The sequence below is a fragment of the Callorhinchus milii genome, unplaced genomic scaffold, assembly GCF_018977255.1.
Source record: "Callorhinchus milii isolate IMCB2004 unplaced genomic scaffold, IMCB_Cmil_1.0 Scaffold4, whole genome shotgun sequence".
NCBI classification, from domain to species: domain Eukaryota; kingdom Metazoa; phylum Chordata; class Chondrichthyes; order Chimaeriformes; family Callorhinchidae; genus Callorhinchus; species Callorhinchus milii.
In genome coordinates, this window is record NW_024704745.1 from 3,766,468 (window position 1) to 3,794,252 (window position 27,785).

General features: G+C 47.1%; 1 protein-coding gene across 1 annotated transcript; it reads left to right on the forward strand.

The window, feature by feature from the left end:
• Positions 1 to 25,605, forward strand: hunk (hormonally up-regulated Neu-associated kinase). Its single transcript, XM_007906706.2, has 11 exons — positions 1 to 361; positions 2,118 to 2,349; positions 7,330 to 7,622; positions 8,459 to 8,514; positions 9,214 to 9,349; positions 10,166 to 10,293; positions 13,361 to 13,496; positions 17,723 to 17,891; positions 18,715 to 18,795; positions 22,804 to 22,972; positions 24,721 to 25,605. The coding sequence occupies exons 2-11, from the start codon at positions 2,122 to 2,124 to the stop codon at positions 25,284 to 25,286; spliced, it is 1,962 nt and encodes a 653-aa protein (XP_007904897.1). The 5' UTR covers positions 1 to 361; positions 2,118 to 2,121; the 3' UTR covers positions 25,287 to 25,605.
• Positions 25,606 to 27,785: the final 2,180 nt, after the last annotated feature.

The window sequence follows — 27,785 nt, forward strand, 5'->3', positions numbered from 1 at the left end:
GGAGAAGGGGAGAGAGAGAAAGGAAAGAGAGAGAATACTTTAAAAAAAACGTGTTTCTGAGACCAGGAAAAGTAACGTCTGGAAAGAATTAGTGGGTTTGAGGGATAGACAAGAGACAAGAGACGGGGAGAGCGCGCGAGAGAGATGTGATCAGCGCTCAGACAAGAGAAAGGAAGAAAACCCCGGGCAAAACAACTCCAGAGAACAGCAATAAAATAAGAGCGAGAAAGAAGGAGGAAAAAATCACAGCAAACAACAACAAGATGAGGACACAGGAGCATCGCTTTGGAAAAGTTCACTGACTTCCCGGATCACTGCTTTTTTTTGCGGGGGGGGGGGTTGGTGTCTGTGCTGTTTGGAGGTGAGACATGGGGTGGGGTGGTGGTGGGGGGTGGGGGGGGAGAAGAGAGAGATTATGTGTGTGAGTGTGTGTTTTTCTTTGGGAGAGTGCGCCAACAAGTTCGGTGTTTTTTTCCGACAACGATAATAATAATCATAACGCTAACAATAATAATAATTCTTACGTTTGCAATAGCGCACTAACGAACCTTCCGGACGTCTCAGAGCGCTTCACAGGACACGCCGCACGGGGGGGGGGGTCGTTTGTTTTGCGGGCGAAACGCCAATCGCGCACGGCGGCGTGCCACAAACGGCCGCGGATTGTGTGAGCAAATTGTTATTGTTTTTTTTAAAAAAGAAGGGGTAATTAACCTTCCCCCCACCCCCGCCACCCCGGAAAAGCATTCCGCCGATCGACTAACAACCGGGTTCCTGCTTACTGCTAGGTAAACAGAGGCGTACGTGTGGATTAAAAAAACTCGCCCAATGTTTCGCGCTGCCCGCCTGGGAATCGAACCCCAGGTCCTCCCGCTTGCGAAGCAGCGAGTGCTCTAACCACTGAGCTACAGGACCCCACAAAAAACTTTTGCGGTGGGGTATGGGGCCGGGGTGGTGTTTAAATCCCTTTTCATTTTGGTGGAAAGCAATTGCAATATCCCCCCCCCAAAACCTACTGGTCTTTTACAGTGAGGGCGAGATCCGATCCACTCAGTCTCGGTGTGAGGATTACAGAATCTAATTACAATTGGAAATTGATGAGGAGATTATTCATTTCATCTCACGTCAGCGCCGACTCCGCTTCATCCTCTCTGTTCGTCGCGGTTTTTCCCCTTCCTGTGTGTGTGTCTGTGTCTTTTGGGGGGGTGGACGGGGTTTTCTGAGCAGGGAGTCAACCCACTCAGCTCATGTTAGCCCCGCAAGCCAAAGCCCTGATGGGTAGAGCAGTCCGTGCTGGACAAACAGCGGGAAAGCTTGCCAGGCTGGCATATCAATGGCAAGCTATGCTGTTTTAGCTGGTTAGACTCCAGCAGTTACCCCAATGCACCATCTGGGGGTCCCCAAGCCTTGACTCTTACCAACCTGTGCCTAATACCCTCTGGAATTAGGTGAGCAGGATGCATCCGTCCAGGGAGAGAGAGAGATAGCATTCCATTCCAATAATCTATCTCTGGGATTTCCATGTGTAGGTGGGATGCAGGGAAATCTCAGTTTGGTTTGGATACTGTTAAGCACGGTGATGGGTTTCCGCATGTATCAGACACCCGGCTGACCAATAAATTGGTTATTCACCTCATTGTTATTTGCAGGACACGACTGTATGCAAATTGGCTGCTGCATTTGCCCACGAATACACAATCCCTATACTGTACAGTACATCCTGTAAAGTGCTCTGATGATGTATCAATGTCAAATAATAATAATAATCCTTGGATTTGATACAGCGTCTTATCACGTCTTCAAGAACGTCTCAAAGCGCTTCACAGAATATTGTGTAAAGCGAATTGACTGTATATTTTGTGGGCGAAATGCGGCAGCCAATTGCACATAGCCAAGTTTTTAAAAAAAAATGTTTTTGAAGGGCTTACTATCCCTGGAAAAGCGATCCGCCAATCGACTAAGTACTAGGTTCCTATTTACCGCTAGTTAAACAGAGGCGTGTGTGGAGTAAGGAAACTTGCCTGACGTTTTGCCCCGATCTGGAATCGAACCCGGGGCCTCTTGCTCGCGCTACATTAACGAAAGGACTATGTGCATTGAAAAGCTGTTGTTTCTCACAGGAGGATGCCAGCCGCCGCTAAGGAAAGCCTGGAGGACTCAGCCCTGCTGGGGGACATCCCCAGCCTCAGCGTAGAGAGTTACCTTCCTCTCTGTGTGGCTCACGTGCCCAGGGAGTCCATCCGCAACTTTCACCACACCAAGCGGGTTGGCAACTATCTGATCGGGAGGAAGCTGGGAGAGGGATCCTTTGCCAAAGTGAGAGAAGGGCTCCACATCCTGACTGGCGAAAAGGTAACTTAGGGTGATTTCGCAACTTGGGGGAGTTTATTTTGCGTCGCCCCTGCTCCCCCCCACCCCACCCCCGTTGAGCCCTGGCTTCTTGCCAGGAAGACATGTTTATATAATAATAATGATCCTTGTATTTGATACAGCGCCTTATCACGTCTTCGAGACGTCTCAAAGCGCTTCACAGAATATGCTGTCAAGTGAATTGACTGTATATTTTGTGGGCGAAACGCAGCAGCCATTTGCGCACAGCAGCGTTCCACACAAATCGTCGTGGGTTGGATGACCGAATTTTTTTGTAAGTGATTATTATCCTTGGAAAGCGATCTGCCAATCGACCGACTAACAACCTCGTTCCTACCTACTGCCTCTGTAAACAGAGGCGTGTGGAGTAAGGAAACTTGCGACACTACCTCACCCCTCACGCTGCTGAAACACTGGTCCACGCCGTTATCACCTCAAGGCTGGACTATGGGAACTTTCTCCTCGCCGGCCTTCCCGGCACCTCCCTCCACAAGCTGCAGGTCATTCAGAACTCTGCAGCTCGTGTACTGTCCCGCACCAGGCTTCGCGACCACATCACTCCCACCCTCGCTCGCCTCCACTGGCTCCCCATCCCTCAGAGGATCGAATTCAAGATCCTCATCCTCACCTACAAGGCCATTCACGGCCTCGCTCCCTCCTACCTCTCCAACCTACTATTCCCCTACTTACCTGCCCGTACCCTCCATTCCTCTGGCTCCGGTCTGCTCCACATCCCCCGCCCAAACTGCCCTACCATCGGTGGCCGGGCTTTCAGCCTCTCAGCCCCTCGGCTCTGGAACTCCATCCCCCAGTGCCTTCGCCGCCTCCTCCCTTTCCTCCTTCAAGGCCGGTCTCAAGAGCTTTCTCTTCAACCGTGCTTGCAGCTCCCCTCTCGACTCTCTACCCCCTCCTCGCTCCCCCCCTTCCCTCCCCTCACCCTGACCATTTCCCCCCTGCCTGGGTCCCGACCCAACTGTCCAGCGCCTTGGGACGTCCTCCCGACGTGAAAGTCGCTCTATAAATGCAATCATCTACTCTAGGGGGACTCCCAATACTGTAGAGAGATGCCCTCCGTTTCATTCTATCCATAAAGTAAATGTTTTAAAAAAAAAGTCGCAATAGCTCAAACCAAAAAAATGGCAATGAAAGGGTGATTGTTGCTGCATTACTGAGGAATTTGCAGATAGCATCAGCCTTTGAAACCGTCTGCTGCTAACATTCAGCTCAGAGCTGTCGTGTGCAATAGGTTTGAGTGTATCCTGCGGCACAGTCTTTGCAGTGCTCGATCCCCTCCCCAATTAATTGTGTTGCAGTTTTCATGTTGTGAATGAACTAAAAGTGGAGTTCCGTAGCATTGTGGTTAGAGCACTCGCCTCACAAGCGAGAGGACCTGGGTTTGATTCCTGGGCGTAAGGAGGAAGTTTCCTTACTCCACACGTCTCTGTTTAACTAGCAGCGAGTTGGAACCCGGTTGTTAGTGGATTGTTTTCCAGGAGTAATAATCTCTTTTTAAAAAAAAAATGATGTGGTCATTCAATCCACGACTGTTTGTGGGACACTGCTGTGCGCAAATGGCTGCCTCGTTTCGCCCCACAATGTGCAATCAATTCACAGTATATTCTGCGAAGCGCTTTGAGACATCTCAACGACGTGATGAGGCGCCATATCAAATGCAAGGATTATTATAAATAAAACTGGCCTGACATCGCCACTTGTGTCTTTTGCATTTTCCATTACACTCCTGCTTACAAAGTCTGGCTCAGTTGCTAGCGCTCTCGCCTCTGAGACAGAAGGTTGTGGGTCCAAGCTCCCACATCGACGCTCGGAGCTAAATATAGTCTACGCTAACAATGCAGAGCTTCTGATTGTTCATGATTAATATTATTGCAAATGAGGTGACATTTGCTTTGAGATTCTCTTGCTGAATGACAGAGGGGGTCAAATTTGCAGTGTTCGTTAATACTACAAACATACATTAAAATACCAGTATCCCTCCCACCGCCGGCTTTTGAATAACGATAATAATAATTCTAATATTTGGTTGAGTGCCTTTCACATCAGATCGTCTCAAAGCGCTTACAGGATATACTCCTGCAAAGTAAAGTGGAGTGACTAGGCACTTTTGTAGGCAAACGCAGTGGCCAACTTGTGCACATCAAATGTCCCACAAATGGCCTTGAGATCAATGACCGGTTTTATTTAGGGGTGGGGGATTGTTGGCTAGGACATTGGGAGAGAGAAACTCCCTTCGCTTTTCAACCAGTTCCTTGGGATCTTTAACGACAACCAGAAAGGATATCAGTTTAACTTCTCACATCCCGGCATCTCCCAACAAGGCAGCAACAACAGCCCCCCACCCGCCCCAGCACAGCAATGGAACGCCAGTCTAGATTGTGAGTTCAAAGTGCTGACGACAGACTTGAACCCACACACGTTCGACTCAGAGGCCAGAGTGCTATCAACTTAGTCAGGCTGACAACAACAATAACAACTTGCATTTACCCAGCGCCCCCTCATGCAGGGTAGCAGCTCAGAGCGCTTGAGGGTGGCGGAGAGTGACGCCGGGGCCGAGGGGAGGTGGCTGTAGGCACGGGTGAAGAGGAAGGTCTTCCTTGACACGCAATGCCCAAACCCGGCTGAAAAGCTCGAGGCACTGTCTTATCACCTTGGATTGCAGCTTAGTTGAGGTCATTCTCGAGCTCCGTAGAATGGCATCTCTCAGCTTGTTTGGTGCAGACTCAGCTGCTGCAATCAGCGTCGTGACTTTATCCCATGAATAATCCTGGGGTGATGGGGTTCCTCCCTCCCTCTACGGGGAAAAAGAGCCACGGCCAGATCGTGTCTGGAGTACTGCGTTCAGTTATTGGCACCGTACACCTCAGGAAAGCTATATTGGCTCTGGAGGGAGATGCAGAGCAGGTTCCTCAACATGATACCAGGGCATAAAGGGTTAAATTACGAGAACAGGGTTGCGTAAACTTGGTCTGTATTCCCTTGAGTTTAGAAGGTTGAGGGGTGATCTGATTGAGGTGTTTAAAACGATAAAGTGGGGCTACAGAGAAACTATTGCCTCTGGTGGGGGAATCCAGAAAAAAGAGAGGCATCATCTCAAAATTAGAGCCAGACCATTTAGGAGGGAAATCAAGAGGAGTTTTTCACCCAAACGGTAGCAGAAATCTCGCCCCAAAAAGGCTGTGGATACTGGATCCATTCAAGACTGAGGTTTGTTAGATCAGGGTATTAAGGGATATGGGGCAAAGGCGGGTAAATGGAGTTGAGGTACAGATCAGCCGTGATCTAATAGAATGGTGGAACAGGCTCACAGGGCTGAATGGCCTCGTCCTGTTCCTATGTTCCTCTCAAACGGTAAGGGAGTGGCAGCCAAATCTTCCACACTGCTTGGGACATGCGTGGTTTTCAACTAAAAGAGGATTTTTCTGTGTATTCTTAGCTCGAGTCTAGACTGACACGTGTTGTAATAACAGTGTCCAGTTTGAAATATGTGTACAGCCCCCAGTCTAAACACTCTCTCGAGCAGGGAAGGTTGGCACTCATCTAACCTCACTTCGCAAGGAGAGAGTCTCACTGGGGTCTTTGTTAGATGACTGTTGGTGGTGGTGGTGGTGGAGGGTTCCTGTACCATACGAACAAGCCTGCAGCATACAAAATTTCCTGTGGTCTTATCCTTAGGACCGTTGTCCTAATGTTTAAGACCATTTTGGAAATCAGTCCATGTTTGGGAAGTGTGGATATGCACGAGTATAAGGGAAAAGGCATTGCAAGAAGTGGGGTTTAAAAGATACAAAAGGACCATAGGAACAGGAGGAGACCATTCAGACCCTCGAGCCTGTTCCACCATTCTATTCGATCATGGCTGATCTGTACCTCAATGCCAGTTACCCCCCCCCCCGCCTTTCACCCATATCCCTTGATAATGATAATAATCCTTTCATTTGATACAGCGCCTTATCACGTCTTCGAGACGTCTCAAAGCGCTTCCCAGAATATACTGTAAAGTGAACTGACTGTGTATTTTGTAGGCGAAACGTGGCAGCCAATTGCGCACAGCAGCGTCCCACAAACAGCCGTGGATTGAGTGACCACATTATTATTTTTTTTAATTATTTTTGAAGGGATTATTACCCCCGGAAAGTGATCCGCCATTTAACTAAGAACCGGTTTCCTACTTACTGCTGGGCAAACGGAGGCGTGTGGAGTAAGGAAACTTGCCTAAGTTTTGTCCTGCCTTGGGAATCGAACTCAGATCCTCTCTCTTGTGAGGCGAGGGTTCCAACCTCTGAGCTACAGGACTCCACAAGGTTCTGTACTTCGGGTGGGACATTAAAACCGGGTGGATGTTAAAGATCCACGACACTTACTCGAGAAGAGAAGGGAGTTTCTTTCGGTGTCATTACCCAACAGTCCTCCAGACAGATTGGTCCTGGCTGTTCGCGGGAGTTTGTTAAGTGCACAGCTTGACTCCACATTTGGCTACAAATCAGTCACTGCATTTGTCAGCGGCTTTACTGTGAAGTGCTCTGAGATGTGTCGGTGTGATAAACTGCCATAAAAATGAAAGACAATAATGATAATCCTTACATTTGATACAGCGCCTTATCACGTATTCGAGACGTCTCAAAGAGCTTCACAGGATATGCTGTAAAGTGGAGTGACTGTGCATTTTGTGGGCGAAACGCGGCAGGCAATAATGCACAGCGGCGTCCCACAAACAGTCGTGGATTGAATGGCAAATTGTTTTCGAGGGATTATTACCCCCAGAAAGCGATCCGCCAATCCCCTAACACCTGGGTTCCTACTTAGTGCTCGGTAAACAGAGGCATATGGTTCCTTTCATGTCGGCTAACACCTCAAAAGCACTTTGTTCACTGCAAAGTGTAGTGAACGTGCATTTAGTGTGCAATTTCCTTCTCAGCATTAATTGTGACTTCTCTGATCTGATAGGTGGCGGTGAAAGTCATCGACAAGAAAAAAGCCAGGAAAGACTCGTACGTAACGAAGAATCTGAGAAGGGAGGGTCAGATCCACCAAATGATCAAACATCCCAATATCACCCAGCTTTTGGACATATTAGAAACTGAGAATAGCTACTACCTGGTGATGGAGCTGTGCACGGGAGGCAACCTGATGCACAAAATGTACGACAGGAAGATACTGGAGGAGGCAGAGGCACGAAAGTACATCCGACAGCTGGCCCTAGCAGTGGAACATCTACACCAGGCAGGAGTGGTCCACAGGTAGGGCATACAGTGGGAGTGAGTGAGTGTGCGCATGTGAGTGTGTGTGTGTGTGTGTGTGTGCGTGTGCCAATGTTCAGCAGTCCCAGACCCCGTGTGAAGGGGTGCTGTACAATTGGATAGATACTTAAAAGGGAATAAAAATGCTGTGGAAGTCGCTGGGAACTCTCAGCAGGTCAGGTAGCATCAATGGAGAGAGGAAAGCGGGTTAACATTTCAGGTCGGTGACCTTTGTGACAAAGCGGTTATTACATTGCGTCATCCGTGTCAATGTGGAGTCCCATAGCTCAGCGGTTAGAGCACTCGCCTCGCAAGCGAGAGGACCTGGTTTCGATTCCCAGGCAAGGCGAGACTTTGAGTAAGTTTCCTCACTCCACACGCCTCTGTTTACCCAGCAGTAAAGTAGGAACCTGGTTGTTAGTCAATTGGCGGATCGCTTTTCCAGGGGTGATAATCCCTTCAAAAAATAGAAATATAATTAAATAAAATAATAATAATTTGGCCACTCAATCCCGACATGAAAGGAGTTATATGCCTTTGTTTACCCAGCATAAGCAGGAACCCAGTTGTTTGTCGATTGGCGGATCGCTTCCTGGGGGTAATAATCCCTTGAAAAAAAATTGGTCGCTCAATCCACGACTGTTTGTGGGGACGCTGCTGTGCGCAATTGTCTGCAGCGTTTCGCCCACAAATTATACAGTCAATTCATTTTACAGTTTATTCTGTGAAGCGCTTCGAGACGTCTCAATGACGCGACTGATCAGGCTATATCAAGTTCGGTGACGACTTATTTCCAAGCCGCTTTGTCACTAAAACGTTTCTCTGTTTCCCTGCAGGGACTTGAAGATCGAGAACCTTTTGCTGGATGAGCACAGCAATATAAAACTAATAGGTACGGACAGTCAGTCAGCGTGTGCTAGGGCGTTAACAGGGGAAATGTTTCCGCTCATGAGTAGATTGAGAGGATCCACCCTGAAATTAGAATGCAAAGATTGGAGATGCTCGACTGAAATTAGAACCTTGTCCTCCGAGGGGAAGTTGGCTGCTGGAAAGGAAACTTTGGGATGATTTGTTCTTAAATTTAGAAAAGAGTTGTGAGAGAGAGAGCGAGAGAGAACCTAAAATTACAGTAATATGTATCAATTTGATTTAGTACAATAATATACAATTTGGTGGAGTCCTGTCGCGTTATGGGTTAGAGCACTCGCCCCGCAAGCGAGAGGACCCGGGATCGATTCCCGGGCGGGGCGAAACCTTAGGCAAGTTTCCTTACTCCACACGCCTCTGTTTACCCAACAGTAAGTAGGAACCCGGTTGTTAGTTGATTGGAGGAACGCTTTCCGGGGGTAATAAACCTTTACAAAAAAAAATGAAATGAGAAACTGGACACTGAGTCCACGAGTATTTGTGGGACACTGCCGTGCGCAATGGGCTACAGTATTTCACCCACTAAGTAAATTGACTTTATAGTATAATCCGTGAAGCGCTTTGACGTAAATCAAATCCAAGGATCATTATTATATAATGCATATTATAATTATTGGTGCTCTAAGGCTGGGGCGTGATTGATACTCATTGATTTCTCTTTCAGATTTTGGACTGAGTAACTGTGCCGGTATTTTGGGTTACTCAGACCCTTTCAGCACTCAGTGTGGAAGTCCAGCTTACGCAGCCCCGGAACTGTTAGCCCGGAAGAAGTATGGTCCCAAGGTGGATATATGGTCGATGTAAGTGCTTCAACTATCGACTAAGCAGATTGGCAGCACTTGGCAAAATGCACACACGCGTTGATGCCTTAACATCGAGGCTTACTTAAGTCAATACTTACAAAGTTTTGCTGATTGGCAGAGGCTGAAGCACACTTGTGGAGTCCTGTCAGGTAGTGGTTAAGAGCACTCGCCTCGCAAGCGAGAGAGGACCTGGGTTCGATTCCCGGGCCGAGCGAAGCGATAAAGTAACAACAACTGGTATTTATACAACAACAACAAATTATAATTGTACAGCGCCTTTCACGTCAGGAGGACGTCCCAAAGCCCTGAACAGTCAGGGATCCGCACCTGAGCTGGTGGATGGGATCAGGAGAGCTGGAGGGCGGGGAGGGGCAGGAGGAAAACCTACATTTTTTTTATTTTCATTTTTAGGATTTTTAAAATTTTAATTAAAAAGTAAGTAGGTGAGAGGCCAAACGTTAAGCCGGTTTCCTTACTCCACAAGCCTCTGTTTACCTAGCAGTAAGTAGGAACCCAATTGTTAGTCGATTGGAGGGTCACATTTCCAGGGGGCAATAATCTCTTAAGTAATAATAATAATAATAATTTGGTCACTTAATCCACGACTGCTGTGCGCAATTGGCTGCCCACAAAATACACATTCAATTCACTTTACAGTGCATTCTGTGAGACGTCTCAACGACATGATAAGGCGCTGTATCAAATGCAAGGATTATTATTAAGAAGGGGTGAGGAAATGTGAGATTTACAGGTGAATAGACATGTTCTGTTGGACTGGCCGCTCTGCTAATGTCTTTCCCCTTTCGTTTGCAGAGGTGTCAATGCGTACGCAATGCTGACTGGGACCTTACCTTTCACCGTGGAGCCATTCAGCTTGAGAGCGTTGCATCAGAAAATGGTGGACAAGGACATGAATCCTCTTCCCATTCACCTCTCGTCAGGTAATAACACATCAAGGACTTTAACTAACAGCAGGTCCAAGCAGCTGTTTCATACTGGCGCTGAGGTGCCTGGCAACTCGGAGGTTTTAAAGGGCAAATAATAATAATAATAATCCTTGCATTTGATATAGCACCTTATCACAGACGTCTCAAAGCGCTTCACAGAATATACTGTAAAGTGATTCGACTGTATACTTTGTGGGCGAAACGCGACAGTCGATTGCGCACAGCAGCGTCCCACAAACGGTCGTGACCAACTTATTTCTTTTAAGGGATTATTACTTCCGGAAAAGCGATCGACTAACAACTGGGTTCCTGCTTTACTGCTAGGTCAACAGAAGCATGTGGATGGAGTAAGGAAACTCGCCTAAGGTTTCGCGCTGGCCGGGAATCAAAACCGGTCCACCCGCTTGCGAGGCGAGCGCTATAACCACTACGCTACAGGTCACCACATTAGTAAAACAGATTGTCAGTTGAATAACGTTTTACATTCGCGCCCGAGCCTTCAGCTCCCCTCTCGACTCTCTTCCCCCTCCTCGCTCCCTCCCTTCCCTCCCCTTACCCTGACCATTTCCCCCCTCCTCGCTCCCTCCCTTCCCTCCTCTCACCCTGACCATTTCCCCCCTCCTCGCTCCCTCCCTTCCCTCCCCTCACCCTGACCATTTCCCCCCTGCTCGGGTCATGACCCAACTGTGCAGCGCCTTGGGACGTCCTCCTGACGTGAAAGGCGCTTTATAAATGGAATCTTGTTGTTGTTGTTGTTGTTGGTCTCAATTTATTACCATCATTTTCAGTCTTCTTAAATGTGTCTTCCTGTGGGTTAGATATTCATTCCACTTGGGTCTTAGGTTTGCAATACTTTCTCAAAATTTTCAGAGCATCAAGAATTTGGCGATTTCTGAAGTTTGAAGCCGGTTTTATGTCATTTTTTTCTTTTCCTCAGCTTTGTGTCAGACACACGTGGAAACCCATCATCGTGGAACTCCCTTCCTCACTCCCTTTGCCTCGCCCCTTCTCTTCCTATTTTCTAGTCTCGGCTGAAGACCTTTCTTTTCGACCGCGCCTTTGGTCACCTTCCTCCCCCTCCCACTGGATCGGCCCCGGGATCCGTTACTGTGAAGCACTCTTGAGACGCCGTCCAGCGTGGAGGGCGCTGTATAAATCCAAGTTATCGTCGTTGTTGTTTAAGAGTATCCGTGGCTGAGGTCAGCTAACGCTGCACAGACCGGATTAAAATTGAATAATAGTAATTATCATTTGATATAGCGCCTTATCACCTCTTCTAGACGTCTCGCTCTGGGATGCTACTCTGCGTGAGGGGCGCTACAGTTGTTGTCTCAAAGGGCTTTAGCGATCTGCCAATCCACTAATTAGCGGGTTCCTACTTACGCTAGGTGAACAGAGGCAGATGGAGTGGGGAAAGGAACCTTGCCTCAGGTTTTGCCCTGCCTGGGAATCGAACCTGGGTCCACTCGCTTGCGAGGCGAGTGCTCCAACCACTAAGCTACAGGACTGCACAACTGCCTTTCTTCTGAAGTGTAACATTGCATCCAGTCTGGCTTTCCACACCAGGCCCATTCGAGAGCCGTGGAGCTCACCCCATCCTCAATAAACACATTTAACTGCCCACCTTAAATAGAGGCACCTATATGGATATTTTCAAATGGCGGTGTTATTTCTAACCAGGCGCCCTACCACATTAAGAAATACAACCTGCAGAAGCTGTGGTGCACTGAGGCAAATCATATGTATGTATGTGTGTGTGTGTGTATGTATATGTATGTCTGCCTCCATGCTCCCAACCTCCCTGCCACCCTCGTTCCCTCCCTCCCTGCCTCCCTCTGTCCCTCTCAGAAAGACACTGAAGCCAATTGAAAACACAGTTAGTGATCAGCTAACTCAGACCTGTGCTGTGTTCTATCTGCTGCTCAATGTATCATTGGGTGGTAGTGCAATCATAATTGGGATGAGTTCTATAGTATATTGGTTAGAGCAAGCGAAAGGACCCATGTTCTATTCTCGGGCAGGGCAAAACGTTAGGCAAGTTTCCTCACTCCACACGCCTTTGTTTCAGTAAGTAGGAACACGGTTGTTAGTTGATTGGCAGATTGCTTTTCCAGGGGAAATAATCCCTTTAAAAAAAAAGAAAAATAATAAATAAATAATAATCATTTGGTCATTCAATCCACAACTGTTTGTGAGTCGTTGCTGTGCGCAATTGGCTGCCGCGTTTCGCCCACAAAATACCCAGTCAATTCACTTTACCATATACTCTGTGAAGCGCTTTGAGACATCTCGAAGACGTGATAAGTATTTCCATATTATGGGGGGTGGTTGAGGGGTGGGTGGGTGTGTCGGGGAGCGGGATGGAACTGACTAGGTTTGTTTTCATAACTAAAGTTCAAATTGTAAGTTCCAGGCAGTAACACCATGTTTAGTCACAGAGAAAATGAAGGGGGGTTGAAACAGATGTCTGTTCAGTTTACGTTAATGGAAGCCAGACTGACTGCTGGATATGAAATGGGAGTGAGGGATTACTTTGGAATGAAGCTCTGTTGCAGAACAAGAGGAATCATTTAAAGGACCAAAACGGTGCGTGCGAGCTGTGCCTTTGTGCGAACCGTTGAAAGGTAGGAATTCGTCAACAACAGCAGTAACAGAAGGAGTCCTGTAGCTTATTGGTTAGAGCACTCGGCTCGCAAATGAGAAGGCCTGGGTTCCATTCCCGGGCAGGGCGAAACCTTAGACACGTTTCCTTACTCCACACGCCTGTTTACCCAGCAGTAAGTAGGAACCCGGTTGTTAGTCGATTGTCGGAAAAAAATTGGTCATTCAATCCACGACTGTTTGTGGGACACTGCTGTGCGCAATTGGCTGCTGCATTTTGCCCACAAAATATACAGTCAATTCACTTCACAGAATACTCTGAACAGCTTTATAGAATTCTCGAAGATGTGATAAGCTGCTGTATCAAATGCAAGGATTATTATTAAGGAGATGAGGGAGCGTGACACTGCAGTGGAGGGAGAGGGCTGCTTTGATCACACGTATGTTGCTTTCTCTCCAGTCGCTGTGAACTTCCTGAAGTCCCTTCTGGAGCCGGACCCCATCAAGAGGCCCAATGTGCACAAGGTTCTGGCTGACCGCTGGCTGAACCAAAACTACCCCGGAAAACCCGAGTGCCGGGTTGCCTACCCAAACAGGTAAGTCCATAGCAAACATGTAAACTTACGTCAACAGGGGTTACTCATACTGACAGGTAAATGGCAATAGGTGAACCCGTACTGACAGTTAAACCCCTGCCGACGACTCACCCAGTGCTGGACACAGTAAACCCGTGCCATATGTCTGAATGCGGGAGGTGTTGAGAAGATGGAGAAGGTTTTTAATCATCCAGTCCACTGGGTGACTTATCACTGCTTCGTTACCTTGCTAACGCTGAGACAGCTGGTTATCGACTCCCCTTTGTGTCCTCCTGTGTTGAGCGTCATAATAATAATAATAATCCTCACATTTGATACAGCGCCTTTTCGCGTCATTAGGACGTCTCAGAAGCGCTTCACGGAACATATTGTAACATAGATTGACTGTATTTTGTGGGCAGCCAGTTGCGCACAGCAGCGTCCCACAAACAGTCGTGGGTTGAGTGATCAAATTGTTTTGGGATTGGGAGGTGGGGGGAGGGTTAATTATCCCTGGAAAGCAATCCGCCAATTGACTTAACAACCCAGGTTCCTACGTACTGCAAGATAAATAGGAGTAAGGAAACTTGCCTAAGGTTTCGCCCTGCCCAGGAATGGAACCCATGTCCTCTCGCTTGCGAGGCGAGTGCTGTAACCACTGCACTAGAGGACTTCATCATCCCCCACACCGCAAGCCATAAGAGCAATCCAGTGATGCCTCACTCTCCAGTATCCCTTTCCTCCTGGTAGGGACCTGGGTACCAAATCATTGGCATCTCTGCAGACAGTGTGGCTGAGACGAGGAATTCCGCAAATATTAAGTTCACAGGCTCAAGCCAATGCCCCATGGCTATGAGGTACAATAAAACCGAGCGTTAACACTCCACCCACGGGTGGTGGAAGGGGCCGATATTTTACGAAGATTGGCAACGTTTCAGTTGGCAGCCACTGTGAGGTTGGAGTACAGTTTAATTGGCTCCAGATTCAGTCATAAACAGGGAGGAAAATCTGCAGCACGCAGCAAGTTAATGCAAAATGTTCAACCGCTCTGTCACGTTTGTAGCTTCCCTGTGCCTGAAATGTTAGACACATTTTCGTACTCCACGCGCCTCTATTCGCCTACGAGTAAGTAGGAACCCGGTTGTTAGTCGATTGGCGGATCACTTTCTGGGGATAATAATCCCTTCAAAATAATATAATAATTATTGCATTTTATACAACGGAGTTGAGGTACAGATCAGACCTGATCTAATGACGGAACAGTGTCGGAGGGGCTGAATGGCCTACTCCTGTTCCTATGTTACAGAGTTTGGTGCGAGTGAGGATGCAGATGGTGGAGTTTTGGCTGAGTTGGAGCTTATGAACGGTGGAGCTAGGGAGACCAGCAAGGAGTGCGATGGAAGCTTTAGAACAGCCGTCCCAGACAACATGGTAACAGGACTCGAGTCTTGGCCACATGTGGGCTCTGCAGAAAGTTAATAATTGATGAAAGCAAATTAAATGTTTGGCGCGAAAGAGTTGTTTGGAGTCTGTTGCAGCGGTTTCCTGAGCCAACCTCTTGAGTGCGGCATTATTTAATTAAAAGCCTAGTGGTTTTAATTGGCAACAGGCAGGTGGTGCGAAGAACGAGAGTTCAGCCTGAACTTTTTAAGTGGTTTGCAATTTGAGTTTGCCTACAAATCCACAGTCACTGCACTTGGCAGCAGTGTCCTGCCAAGCTCTTTGAGAGAGAAGTCTTGACGATGTAGACTTGGAGAGAGGTCTTGACAATCCTATTAACTGCAAGGATTATTATTACAATTTGCAGCCCGAGATCCAACAGCGTCGATGTTTTGGCTATAGATGTAGTGCATAAGAACATAAGAATTTGCTGGGCAAAAGAAGACCACGGTCCATCCAGTTCACCTTTCACCATCCTGGCAGTCGTTTGCACATTTCGTGTCCCAAACTGTACACTGTATCCCGAGATATTATTTCCTAACAGAAATCTATCCAGTTTGTGCTTGAAACAAACAACACTTTCTGCTTTCACCGTCTCTGAATTTAACTGACCCTACAACAATTAAAATTAAAATGGCAGCCAGTTCCATACGTTTGCTACTCACTGACTGTAGTGTCAAGCCTGGCTCAGTTGATAGCAATCTTACCTCTGAGTCAGAAGGATGTGGTTTCAAGCCCCCCATCCATTGAACTCACAAAGTCCAGGCTGACACTCCAATGCAGTGCTGGGAGGGGGCGTTGCATTGTTGGAGGTGCCATCCGCTAGTGAGAAATTAAACTGAGGTCTCGTCTGCTTGTTCAAGGGGACGTTAAAAACCCATGGCACTGCTCGAAAAGAGGAGAGAGCTTCTCTCTCCTGATGCCCTGGCCAGCCATCCCCCCGATAAAATTGGTCACTCAATTCATGGCTGTTTGTGGGACATTGCTGTGTGCAAATGGACTGCCGTGTTCAAAGGAGCAGGAACCCTGGCTGGTTTACCATTCTCTCGCTTCAGGAAGCCGAGTCCCATTAAATTGGCTCTATGGACTTCAGATTTGTTAGTGGAACAATCCCCTTAAGAAATGCCACACCATCGACCCTATAAACTTGCAGCTTTTGTTGGTACTTTTGTTTGTGCCCAGAGAGCAGTGACGGTCAAGTGCTTTGTGACGTCCTCCCGACGTGAAGGGTAAATTATATTATAGTGTACTGCTTTGATCTCTGCTGTAGAACTTGCTGCTCCAGGGTGACACGTGTTCAGTGGCCTCAGTTTGTTTGTTCTGAATCGACATTGGAGGGAGGGAGGATATCCAAATGTCACTGAATCCCGAGCTCCAACTGTCTAGCTGCAAGTTTCTCGGGACAGAAGGTGTGTGGGAGTCGAAGTCCCTTTTGGGAGGTGAATGTTTTCACTTTGCATTAAAATCAAAGAGGATTGAGGGCAGACCGCACCGTGGTCGAGAGATGAGCTGTCCACTGCACTGTGGCTGTGAGACAGAGAGAGAGGGAGAGAGAGAACGGAGGGCTGGAAAATCACTGTCCCTCGCAGCCAGTCTCGTGTATCTCCTGGGAACTGGCTCAATAATGGGAGTTGGCAGAGGAATGTGGGAGCAGATTGACTCTGATCCTTCAGCCAGGGAATAGCGCATAGTGTGAAGAAACCCAAGAAAACAAGGCAGACGTTTACAACGCAGACAATACAAAAGTATCGAGACTTTAACACTTCAAGGTCTCAATACTTCTCAATACTGAACGTCTGCCTGTTCAGGTGGACCTTAAAGATCCCGTGGCGCTATTCAAAAAGAGAAGGCGGTTTCTCTCTCCCGGTGTCCTGGCCGAAAATCCCCCCCCCGAAATAAAATCGGTCACTCAATCCGTGGCTGTTTGTGCGACACTGTTGTGGGCAACTGGCTGCCGCGTTTCGTCCACAAAATATATAGTCACTGCACTTTGCAGTATATCCTGTGAAGCGCTTTGAGACGTCTCAACGACGTGATAAGGCGCTTTATTAAATGCAAGGATTATTCTTATTATAACTTTGAATTTCAGGGAACTGCAAGTTAACTACAAGCTAAAGCCTCAGTCCATATAGTAAGCATATATCCCTCTCCTTATGGAATTCTCTCCCAAAATCCCATTGGCTCATCCCTTCCCTATCTGCCTCCCGTCCACGCACACCAACACCTTATAACCCCTTCCCAGCTCAGGGTCCCGCTCAGTCTTTGTAAAGTACTTTGAAACGGTCCACCAGTGTGAAAGGCTCTTTATAAGTGTAAAGTGGTTGGAGGACTTGCTTCGCAAGCGAGAGGACCTGGGTTTGATTCTCAGGCAGGGCAAATTGTTGGGCGAGTTTCCTTACTCTACACGCCTCTGTTTATCTAGAACTAAATAGGAACCCAGTTGTTAGTCGATTGGCAGATTGCTTTTCCAGGAGTAATAATCCCTTCAAAAAAAACGTATATACATATATAAAAAACAATTTGGTCACTCAATTCACCACTGTTTGTGGGACTCTGCTGTGCACAATTGGTTGCCAATTCACCCACAAAATATACAGTCAATTCACTTCACAGTATGATGTGATGCGCTTTGAGACGTCTCGAAGACGTGATAAAGTGCTATACCAAATGCATTATTATTGTTATAAATTGCTATGTTCTGTGAGTGAAAATTGGCCCGATAGAAAACTTTTATAACTGATTAGCTCTGAAAGGTTTCCTCTTCCCTTGTGACCTTCTGTAACGCTAATGTAAATCTCCTTACATAGGCTTCATCCGGATGACTTGAACCAAAGTGTGGTGCTTCACATGAGCGAGCGGCTGGGGTATAAATACAGCGAGGTGGTAAACACTGTGCTGTCCAACCGAGCCTCCCACACCCTCTCCGTTTACTTCCTGCTAGACAGGAAGCTGGATCGCTACATCAGAAGCTTTGCGGTAAGTACCATTGGGTCTCGGGGGAATGGGTGGAGCGGTGACTCTAGTCTGAGTCGCAGCAAGAAAATGCTCGGAAATGACTTGCGGTGACAGTAGGTCGCAAGGGACGTGGAGAGAAGAGATACCGTGCTCGGGCAACTTTTTCCACGTAAGACCTCAGCTTCAGTGGAGGAATGTTCGGAGTCCATCGGTATGAGATGATGGATTGAACAAAACCAATAACGCAAAATAAAAAGAACGAAGCTTTTTCATTTTCCACTGACGGGTGGGTCGGTCGGACCACAAGGATTTAAGATTTATCGGCAAAAGAACCAGAGGGGAGATCAGGATGGATTTCTTTACCCAGAGAGTTGTTACGGTCTAGAATGCACTGCCTGAAAAGTTGGCGGAAACAGATTAAGTAACAACTTTCAAAAGGGAATTCGATAGGTACATTTGCAAGGATATGGGGAAAGAGCGAGGGCGTGGGAACCGGTTGGGTAGCTCTTCAAAAGAGCCGGCACTGGCACGATGGGCCGAATGGCCTCCTTCTGTGCTGTAATATCCTATGATTTTATTTCTATAGCCCAGAGAATAAGAGAAAAGCAGCTTAGAAATTCAGTTGGACTCGTAACTTTTTTAAGAGATTTGGTGGATGAATAATATTCTCCTACTTTTTGGTCAATAATTTCAGCAGAAAAAGTAAAGTAAAATAAAAGCAGAGAGAATCAACAACATTTTGTGGTAAACTGTTTGCAGTGGTCAGGGTGATTGTGTGCACCTGCCGTGCAAAATAACTTAAATGCTCACGTGAATTCTTGTTCATCCCCTTTTTTTTTTGCAGATGCCAGACTTTACTGATGGTATTTGTTTCAAGAACCAACTGTGTCAGCTGGATAGATATAGACTGAAGGAAGCACGGGAGGTATGGCGTCCTCAATCTTATCATGGTGTCAGCATTTGTGTCCTTTTGTGGATCTGTAGCGCTTTGGTGAGAGCACTTGCCTCACAAGGGAGAGAATCTGGGTTTGATTCCCGGGCAGGGCGAAATATTAGACAAGTTTCCTTACTCCACGCGCATCTGTTTACTAAGCAGTAAGTAGGACCCCAGTTATTAGTCGATTGGCGGATCGCTTTTCCGGGAGTAATAATCCCGCCAAAAAAAATAAAACAATAATAATAATTTGATTCATTCAATCTACGACTGTTTGTGGACACTGCTGTGAGCAATTGGCTGCCGAGTTTCGCTCAAAGTGCTTTGAGACGTCTCAGCGACGTGATAAGGCGCTATATCAAGTGCAAGGATAATTATTACGTAATTATTACTATGAAGAAGGCCTTTCATCCCATCTGATCTCATCTTTCTAGAATACCATCCTCCAATCATTGCATCAACATGTTTCGTAATTGAGACCTCAGTGCCCTGACCTTAACCTGGCAGCCTGTCCCAGTCGTTATTTACCCTGTGTGTATCCTGGTATCTGTTCTGATACCTTTTGAATGAAACCATTGATTCAGCCTTATTCGTTTTTGACAATGAATTCCATGTCCTAAAAGCCCTTTGATTCAAGTCACTGCATAGACCGTTCAAAATTACAATTATTATTTTCGGATAATAATCCCCGCAATTTGACCTGTTTATTCCAAGTCTCTCTTCATAGCCATTAACCTGCTGTGATTAATTGGCTGCCGAGGTTCGTCCACAAGAATACACAGTCAATTCACTTTACAGTATATTCTGTGAAGCGCTTTGAGACGTCTTGAATACACGATGAGGCATTTTATTAAATGCAAGAATTATTATTATTCCATAGCAGCTAATAATAATAATAATCTTTATATTTCACATAGCACCTTTCACTTCGGTTGGACGTCTCAAAGAGCTTCAAAGACAGTAAAGCGCTTTATACTGCAAAGTGCAGCGACTGTATATTTTGTGGGCGAAACGTGGCAGCTGATTTGCACGTAGCAATGGCCCACCAACAGCCATGAAGTGAATGACTTCTGAGTGACCCAATTTTATTTGGCCAGGATGCGGGGCGAGAGAAATTCCCTTCTCCTTGACAATTGCAGACACCTGCCGGATAAAAACATCGGCAAACAGCTGTTTTCCTTTGCTTAATACTTTGGAGACACCCTTTCAAACAAAAAAAAAACCTCTTCGGTCACTGGCATTCACTTGAGGAGAGCCTATTTAAAATAATCCCTTTATAATATGCTTTACCAAAGCCTGTCAAAAGGCAGAAAGGCTGGCTTCTGTACTTAGCAAACAATCCGACCTCCTCTTTGTTATTCTCTCCAGATTTGAGACATCTGCTGTGCTGGTAAATCATGGCCACTGTCAGGTTACAGAACTTCTTGTTGACTTCTGCCAGGAGGAAACTGCCTTTCATTTGAGATGCTGAACAACCGGGCTTAGTCATGGTGCCCATCCAAGCTCCCGCTTGCCCACCACAGCTCCACAAACAGTCCCAGCTGCCGTTAGGCAGCTCGCTGACCCTGATCATGGCGGGTGGGGGGAGGAGAGGTTGTTTAAGGATCTGGATCGAGGACTCAATTGCTTTGCGGAAAGTTGCCATCCTGTGGAGTCCTGTAGCGTCTTGGTTAGAGCATTCGTCTTGCAAGCGAGAGGACCTGGGTTCGATTCCCGGCCAGGGCGAAACATTTTCCTTACTCCACACGCCTCTGTTTACCTAGCAGTAAGTAGGAACCCGGCTGTTAGTCGATTGGCGGATCACTTTTCCAGGGGTAATAAATCCTTCAACAAAAAACTAATAATAATAATTTGGTCTCTCCATCCTCGAGTGTTTGTGGGACACTGCTGTGCGCAATCAGCTGCCGTGTTTCACCCACAAAATATCAGTTTTACAGAGTATTCTGTGAAGTGCTTTGAGACGTGCGATGTGATAAGGCGTTATATCAAATGCAAGTATCATTATTATCCTGGAAGTGAACAGATATTTCTGGAATTCTTCTCACCCCAACAGCTGTGAATTAGTTTCGTAGCCAGATCCTAGAGAGAAGCCCATCTCCCCTTCCCCCCCACCACACACACACACACACACATACATACACATGCTCTTTGTGTTGAAGGACCAACCTTCTCACCAGCTGTTCGTCTGGATTTGGGATGTTTGAAAAGCTTTGAGCTCCTACCTAAATGGCATAGTGATATAGGAACAGGAGTAGGCCATTCAGCCCCTCAAGCCTGCCCCTCCATCCTATTAAATCACTATGGATGGTATAAAGTCCAATATAACCATCAAGGCATATAATTATATTTATTTCAAGTTTGGCCTGAGGGCGTGAAAACAAGCCAACAGGAAGCATTGGTTGTCATTATGAACACGACAACATAGGAACCAGGAGTAGGCCATCAGCCCCTACAGCTTGTTCCGTCATTCTATTAGATCACGGCTGATCTATACCTCTACTCCAATTACCCGTCTTTGCCCCATATCCCTTGATACTTTGACCTAGCAAACATCTATCCACCTCAGTCTTGAAAATTTGAACGGATCCAGCATCCATCCACAGACTTTTGAGAGAGAGTTCCAGATTTCCACTGCCCTTTGTGTGAAAAACTGCCTCCTGATTTCACTCCTAAATGGCCTGGCTCTAATTTTAAGATGATGCCCCCCTTGTTCTGGATTCTCCCCACCAGAGGAAATAGTTTCTCTGTAGCTACCCTAGCGAATCCCTTTATCATTTTAAACACCTCAATCAGATCACCCCTCAACCTTCTGAGCTCAAGGGAATACAGACCAAGTTTACAGACCCTATCCTTGTAATTTAACCTTTCAGCACATGCGTGGCATTGCCTTGTTTACACTATGGGTACTTGCTAAAGTTAGCAGGGCCCCTGTATCAAGCGAGAGGACCCGGGTTCGATTCCCATGCGGGGCGACACCCTTACTCTGTTTCCCTAGCAGTAAGTAGGAACCCAGTTGTTAGTCGATTGATGGATTGCTTTCCCGGGGTAATAATCCCTTCAAAACACACAAACAAATAAATAAGTAATAATGTGGTCACTCAATCCACATCTCTTTGTGGGAACGCCGCTGTGCGCAATTGGCTGCCGCAATTCCCCCACAAAATGCACCTATCAATTCACTTTACAGAATATTCTGTGAAGCGCTTTGAGACTTCTCGAAGACCTGATACAGCGCCATATCAGATGCAAGGATTATTATTACAAGTAAATCCCCTTCTTATCCTTGCATTTGATATAGCACCTTATCACCTTATCTGGAGTCCTGTAGCTCAGTGGTTAAGAGCACTCGCTTTGCAAGCGAGAGACCAGAGTTCAATTCCAGGCAGAGGGCGAAACCTTGGGCAAGTTTCCTTACTCCACACAGAGCCTAATAATAATCCCTCCAAAACAAAACAATAATAAATTGGTCATTTTCAATCTACGACTGTTTGTGGGACATTGCTGTGCGCAATTGGCTGCCGCGTTCGCCCACAAATATACAGTCAATTCACTTTACAGTGTGTTCTGTGAAGCGCTTTGGAACGTCCTCCCGACGTGAAAAGCGCTATATCAAATGCAAGGATTATTATTATCACGTCTTCGAGACGTCTCAAAGCGCTTCTCAGAATATTCTGCAAAGTGAATTGATGGTGTATTTTGTGGGCGAAACGCGAAATCATCTTCATTGCTCTGTTCCGCACTGGGTCTAGGTCAGGTGCTCTGCACTAACTCTACAGCCTTGTATCACTCTGACCAGCACTGTAAGTGTGGCCTGAATCCCAGCTTGAGATCACAAAGGCCTGTCAGAAGATTGTGGCGGTTGTCCCATTCTGCGCTCTTAAAAAGAGTTGGGGAGGGGGTGGGGAAGGAAACACTCTGGAGGTCAGGAATACAAGTGCGGTGTTTATCCGCGCAAAGTTTCATCGCAAAGTTCCACTTTATTTAATTTCAACTCCGCAGGAGAAGAAGGGCAAGGAGGCAGAGAGAAGAGGAGAGATCATTCACAAACCCTTCGCAAAGAAAAACGAAAAAGGCCTGGCCTCTGCCAAACAGTCTCCATACTTTGCAGCTCCTTTAAACCTCGCCAAGGCTGTACACAAGGAGAGAAAAGCTCCCAAGCCAGACAAGGGTATGACTGATAGCGATGCTTCATCGTTTACTCATGTTTTTAAGTTTTGACCGCTAACAGGCATGCCCAATAATAATTTGGTCACCCAATCCGCGGCTGTTTGTGGGTCTTTATCCGTGCAACGTTTCATTGCAAAGTTCCACTTTATTTAATTTGAACTCACAGGAAGGGAAGGCCCACAAATATAGAGTCAATTCACTTTACAGCGTATTCTGTGAAGCGCTTTGAGACGTCTCGAAGACATGATAAGGCTCTAGATCAAATGCAAGGATTATTATGTTATGATATTACAAGCAGATTAGCACTTGAGGCTTCCGCGCTATCTGATAGCAGTTGTATTCGTTGCATTGTTAGTGGCGTTTGTTCAAGAATGCATGCTGCAAACTAGAGCTGAGTCTTCCTGCATGTGTACTTTTGGCTTGGAGTCACCCTGGCTGAAGCAGTTGTTCCCTTGACCACGAGTTAAAAGGTTGTGAGTTCAACCAAGGCCAGACCAGTCACTGGAGGCCAGGAATCATCCCACTCAGCTCCTGTTAACCCTGCAAGCCAAAGCCCTAACAGGTAGGGTGGACCTAGCTGAAAAAGCAGTGGGAAAGCTTGCCAGACAGCAAGCCATGTGGTTTTAGCTGGTTAGACTCCAGCAGTTACTCCAACGCACACTCTGGGGTCCCGAAGCCTTGGCTCTTGCCAACCTGTGCCTAATACTTTTCCAGAATTAGGTAAGCAGGATTGCATCCCTCCAGGGAGAGAGAGAGAGCGCATTGCATTCCAACAATCTATCTTTGGGATTTCCACGTGCAGGTGGGATGCCTGGGATTCTCACTTTGGTTTGGATACTCTTAAGCACGGTGATGGGTTTCCGTAAGTGTCAGGCACCCGACTGCCCACTCAGGACAGCAAATTTACCCTCAACCATTCCACTGACAATACAAACTTGACATCCCTCGACCTCAGCGTGTACAATGAAGCTTCAAGGTTCGAGGGGGAGAGAGGAAGACTGAGGTCAAGGAGGAGAGCGAAACAGCTTTGTAAAATAAATAATCAATAAATCTCACTTTCTAAAATTGTAAAGCGCTGTAAACTGTAGCTTTAAAATGTGGGACTGGTATTGGCAACGTTGACTTTGCTGCTCGCCTTATTTACCGCTGAAATAATTGTTGTCCAAACGTCTTTAGAAAGTACCCCATTATTGGGAGATCTCGGGTTTAAAACCACTGATTAATCCGTTTTGCCTGACAAAACACACAGTCTGTCATCCACTTTACAGTATAATCTATGCAGAGCTTTGAGACGTCTCAACAATGTGCTAAGGAGCTACATCACATGTAAGAATTATTATTATTACTGTTCACGCTGAAGAAGAGATGGTTGGGGGTGCGATATGATTACGCTTTTAAGATTCTGGAAGGACCAGATAACGTCGACCGTAATAAGCTGTTTTATCTCGTACTGAACAGGGGCACGGGCTGCGATTGAAAGGGGGGTAAATTCAGAACAAATATGCGAGAAGAGTACTTCAGTGAGAGAGTAGCAAACGTACGGAACAGGCTCCCTGCAGGGAGACGGTCGAAGCAGAGAGTGTTGGTTCTTTCAAGAACAAATTAGATAGATTTCTTTTGAGAAATAATATCATGGGATTCCAGTATATAGTTTGGGGCATGACATGTGCAAGTGACTGCCAGGGTGGTGGATCTTCGCCAGCAAATTCTCATGTTGTTCTTATGATGATAATGACCCTTTGCCTGCAGGTCTGATGCTGGATACTTACCTGACTGTTCCGACCGTCTCTGCTGATGGAGCCAGCGTTGGGAAGAACGGGTGCGTCAACTCCCACTCCCTGGAGTACTTGGAGATGCAGCGTCCCCTGCCCAGGACCCCTATGCCCATCCGGCCGCCCCTGGACGTTGCGAGCCCAAAGGGGGGAGCGAAGGATCCGTGCCCGAGTGGCTCCCGGACCCCCGTCGCGGGAGACGAGCGGATAGGACCGGCTCCGCAGCACGGACACAACGGGCAGACCGGTGGCCCCTCGTACAGGTCCTTGCCTCCAGCGCTCCCTCACCCCAAGCCTCCGAGTTCAAGCCCGGCTAGGACTGTGCCGACCTGCAAAGAAAAGAGAGACTCCTCCGTGAGGTTGCACGCCCTGTCTGCCATTCCGCCCAGCTCAGGCCACGCTAATGCCAACGAACTGGGCAACCCCAGCCTGGTCAAAAGCAGGGGCAAGTTCCCAATGATGGGCATCGGACAGATGTTAAGGAAACGCAACCAAGCGGTGCAGTTGCGGCCAGACAAGCCGGCGGGTCCCAAGCTGTCCTGAGATACTTGCCGCGAACAATCTTGATGGGTGCCAGTGTTATTGCCCTGTAGCGTTTCCACGTCATTTCACTGTGCGAGGCTGGGAGGAGCAGCTGTTGGAAACAACATTGGAAAGGCAGTGCGTCAAGTGGGATTGCACCCATGAGAGTCCACGCCTACACGAATTGGATGGCATATAGAGACAATCCAGGTCGAGGGACTAATCCAGGCTGGTCCAAACTTATTGGCTGCTGAGGGTTGGATGCCCTATTTAAACGATCGTGGCCCGAGCATAAGCAAGTTTTTCGTGTTGGCCTCCAGAAACAGAACATAACGGTTATGGGGGGAGCTGGAGGTGGGGGTGGTGAGTGTGGGGGGAGGGGTGGGGGGCTGGGGGGGAGCGGAGGACAGATGGAATTGGCCCGTGGGCCACATGCGGCCCGTGGGCCGCCAGTTGGACCGCCCTGGATCAATAGTGTTAGAAGCGGCAGAGAGGGGCTAAGGAAGGCAGAGAGGAGAGATTGAGAGGGGACAGGGAGGCAGAGGGTCCCCTGATCGCTGATAGAAAGTAAATTAGAACATAAGAAATGCTAGACAAAGAAAGACCAAGGTCCATCTAGTTCACCTTCCACCTTCCTGGCGGTCGCACGCACATACGTCCCAAACCACCCATGTACTATATCCCATAACGTTATTTCCTAAAAGAAAACTATCTTAATCTGTGTTTGAAAGAATCAACACTTCCTGCTTCAACCTAAATTGGAGATGGACCAATATTTCTAGGTTTTGGAGGGAGGGATCCAAGGGAAGTTCTCTGCATTACTGCTGGCAGTCCGGAAAAAAAACTTTCCACCACCCACACCCACCGCCCCATTGTTGAGCCACAATCCTGAAGAGATTTAGATGCAATTTAGTTCCAAACACTAAGCTCAAAATAGTTACTCGCTCGATAAATTCTGTTAGTTTTTTTAAAAAAAAAACATATATTTCTCTCCGGAACTTGTAACGCAGAAGATCTTTATCTTTGACTCGCGTTTGTAGGTTTAAACTTGAATGAAGCCTGGCGCTCGCTAACTTGTCTCTCACTTTTATTTTCGGTCACGGAAGAAGGATTATCTTGGGGTCATCTATCGCCGTGCCGCCCAACAAGCTATCGGTTGAATTACTGAATGATTGTCCTGCGGAGGAGAGTCCCTGTGCGGTTGGGGTGGGGGGAGAGGGGGAACCATATTCATTTGGACTTTCAGGAAGCGAATGGGAAAACGCTGACCCACTTTGTGGGGGAAGGGGGAAACGGGGAGGGGAGCTCTTCTTGTTCGAGTGCACGCAGGGCCCTATGGAAATGCAAGGCTTTGTGTTGTTGTCCAGCCTCCTGCTTGTCCCCCGTGCCCTCTTTCCACCATCGGCGGCCCCGCTTTCAGCCACTATGCCCCCAAAATTCTGGAACACTCTCCCTCCATCCCTCCACCTTGCCCCCCTCCTTCCCCATCTTCAGGCCAACGGTCATTGTGCCCCGTCACTGTCGAGTGCTCTAAGACGCTAACCTGCATGAGGGGCCGCTGTGTAAATGCAAGTTGTTGTTGTTGTTTGGGCCACACTTTCATTCAAGGGATATCGGAATGACCTCTTCAATGAGCTGAAGTACCTTTGCATATCACACAGCCATTAATCAGTCGGTCAGTCTGGTTTTGTAGCTGAACAGGAGCCGAGTTGTGCATTTCAGTCATTTACACACACGTGGAGGTGGAGTTCTCTGACCGATGGGGAATGCTCAGCATTTCTCTCACGCGATTGCCATGTCTCTTTTAGTTAATAAGCGAATGATCAGAGTCCATGGAAAATCCTAAGGGACCATCCTTCCTTCAGCCTTCTGGTCAGAGAGAGAGAGAGACTAATATATAATACTTAACTGGAAAGATGAAATATAATCTAACGGATTGTTTACAAATATCATTTTTTTAATATAAAAACACACACTTGATTAAAACGCTTGTTGGATTTCAGTTTCTTTTCCTGAAGGCTTCGAGCAGTAAGTAAGGTATTAAAAACAAAAAAGTTCATGTGATGCTGCAGTATATTTGAGTGGAAGTTCAGATCTCTTGTATACAAAATATTGGTTAGAGAGCTCGCCTCACAAGCGAGAGGACCTGGGTTCGATTCCCGGCCAGGGCGAAATGTTCGGCAAGTTTCTTTGCTCCATACGCCTCTGTTTACCTAGCAGTAAGAAGGAACACGGTTGTTAGTTGATTGGTGGATCGCTTTACCCAGGGGTAATAATTCCTTCAAAATAAATAAATAAAAATAATAATTTGGTCGCTCAGTCCGTGACTGTTTGTGGGACACTGATGTGCATAATTGTCTGCCGCGTTTCACCCACAATATATGAACTTTACAGTCTATTCTGTGAAGCGCTTTGAGATGTCTCGAAGTCGTGATAAGGCGCTGTATAAAATGCAAGGATTGTGTTATATTTTGTTGGGTTCATTCATGCAGAGGAAAAAAACAAAACAAGTTTTGTGTG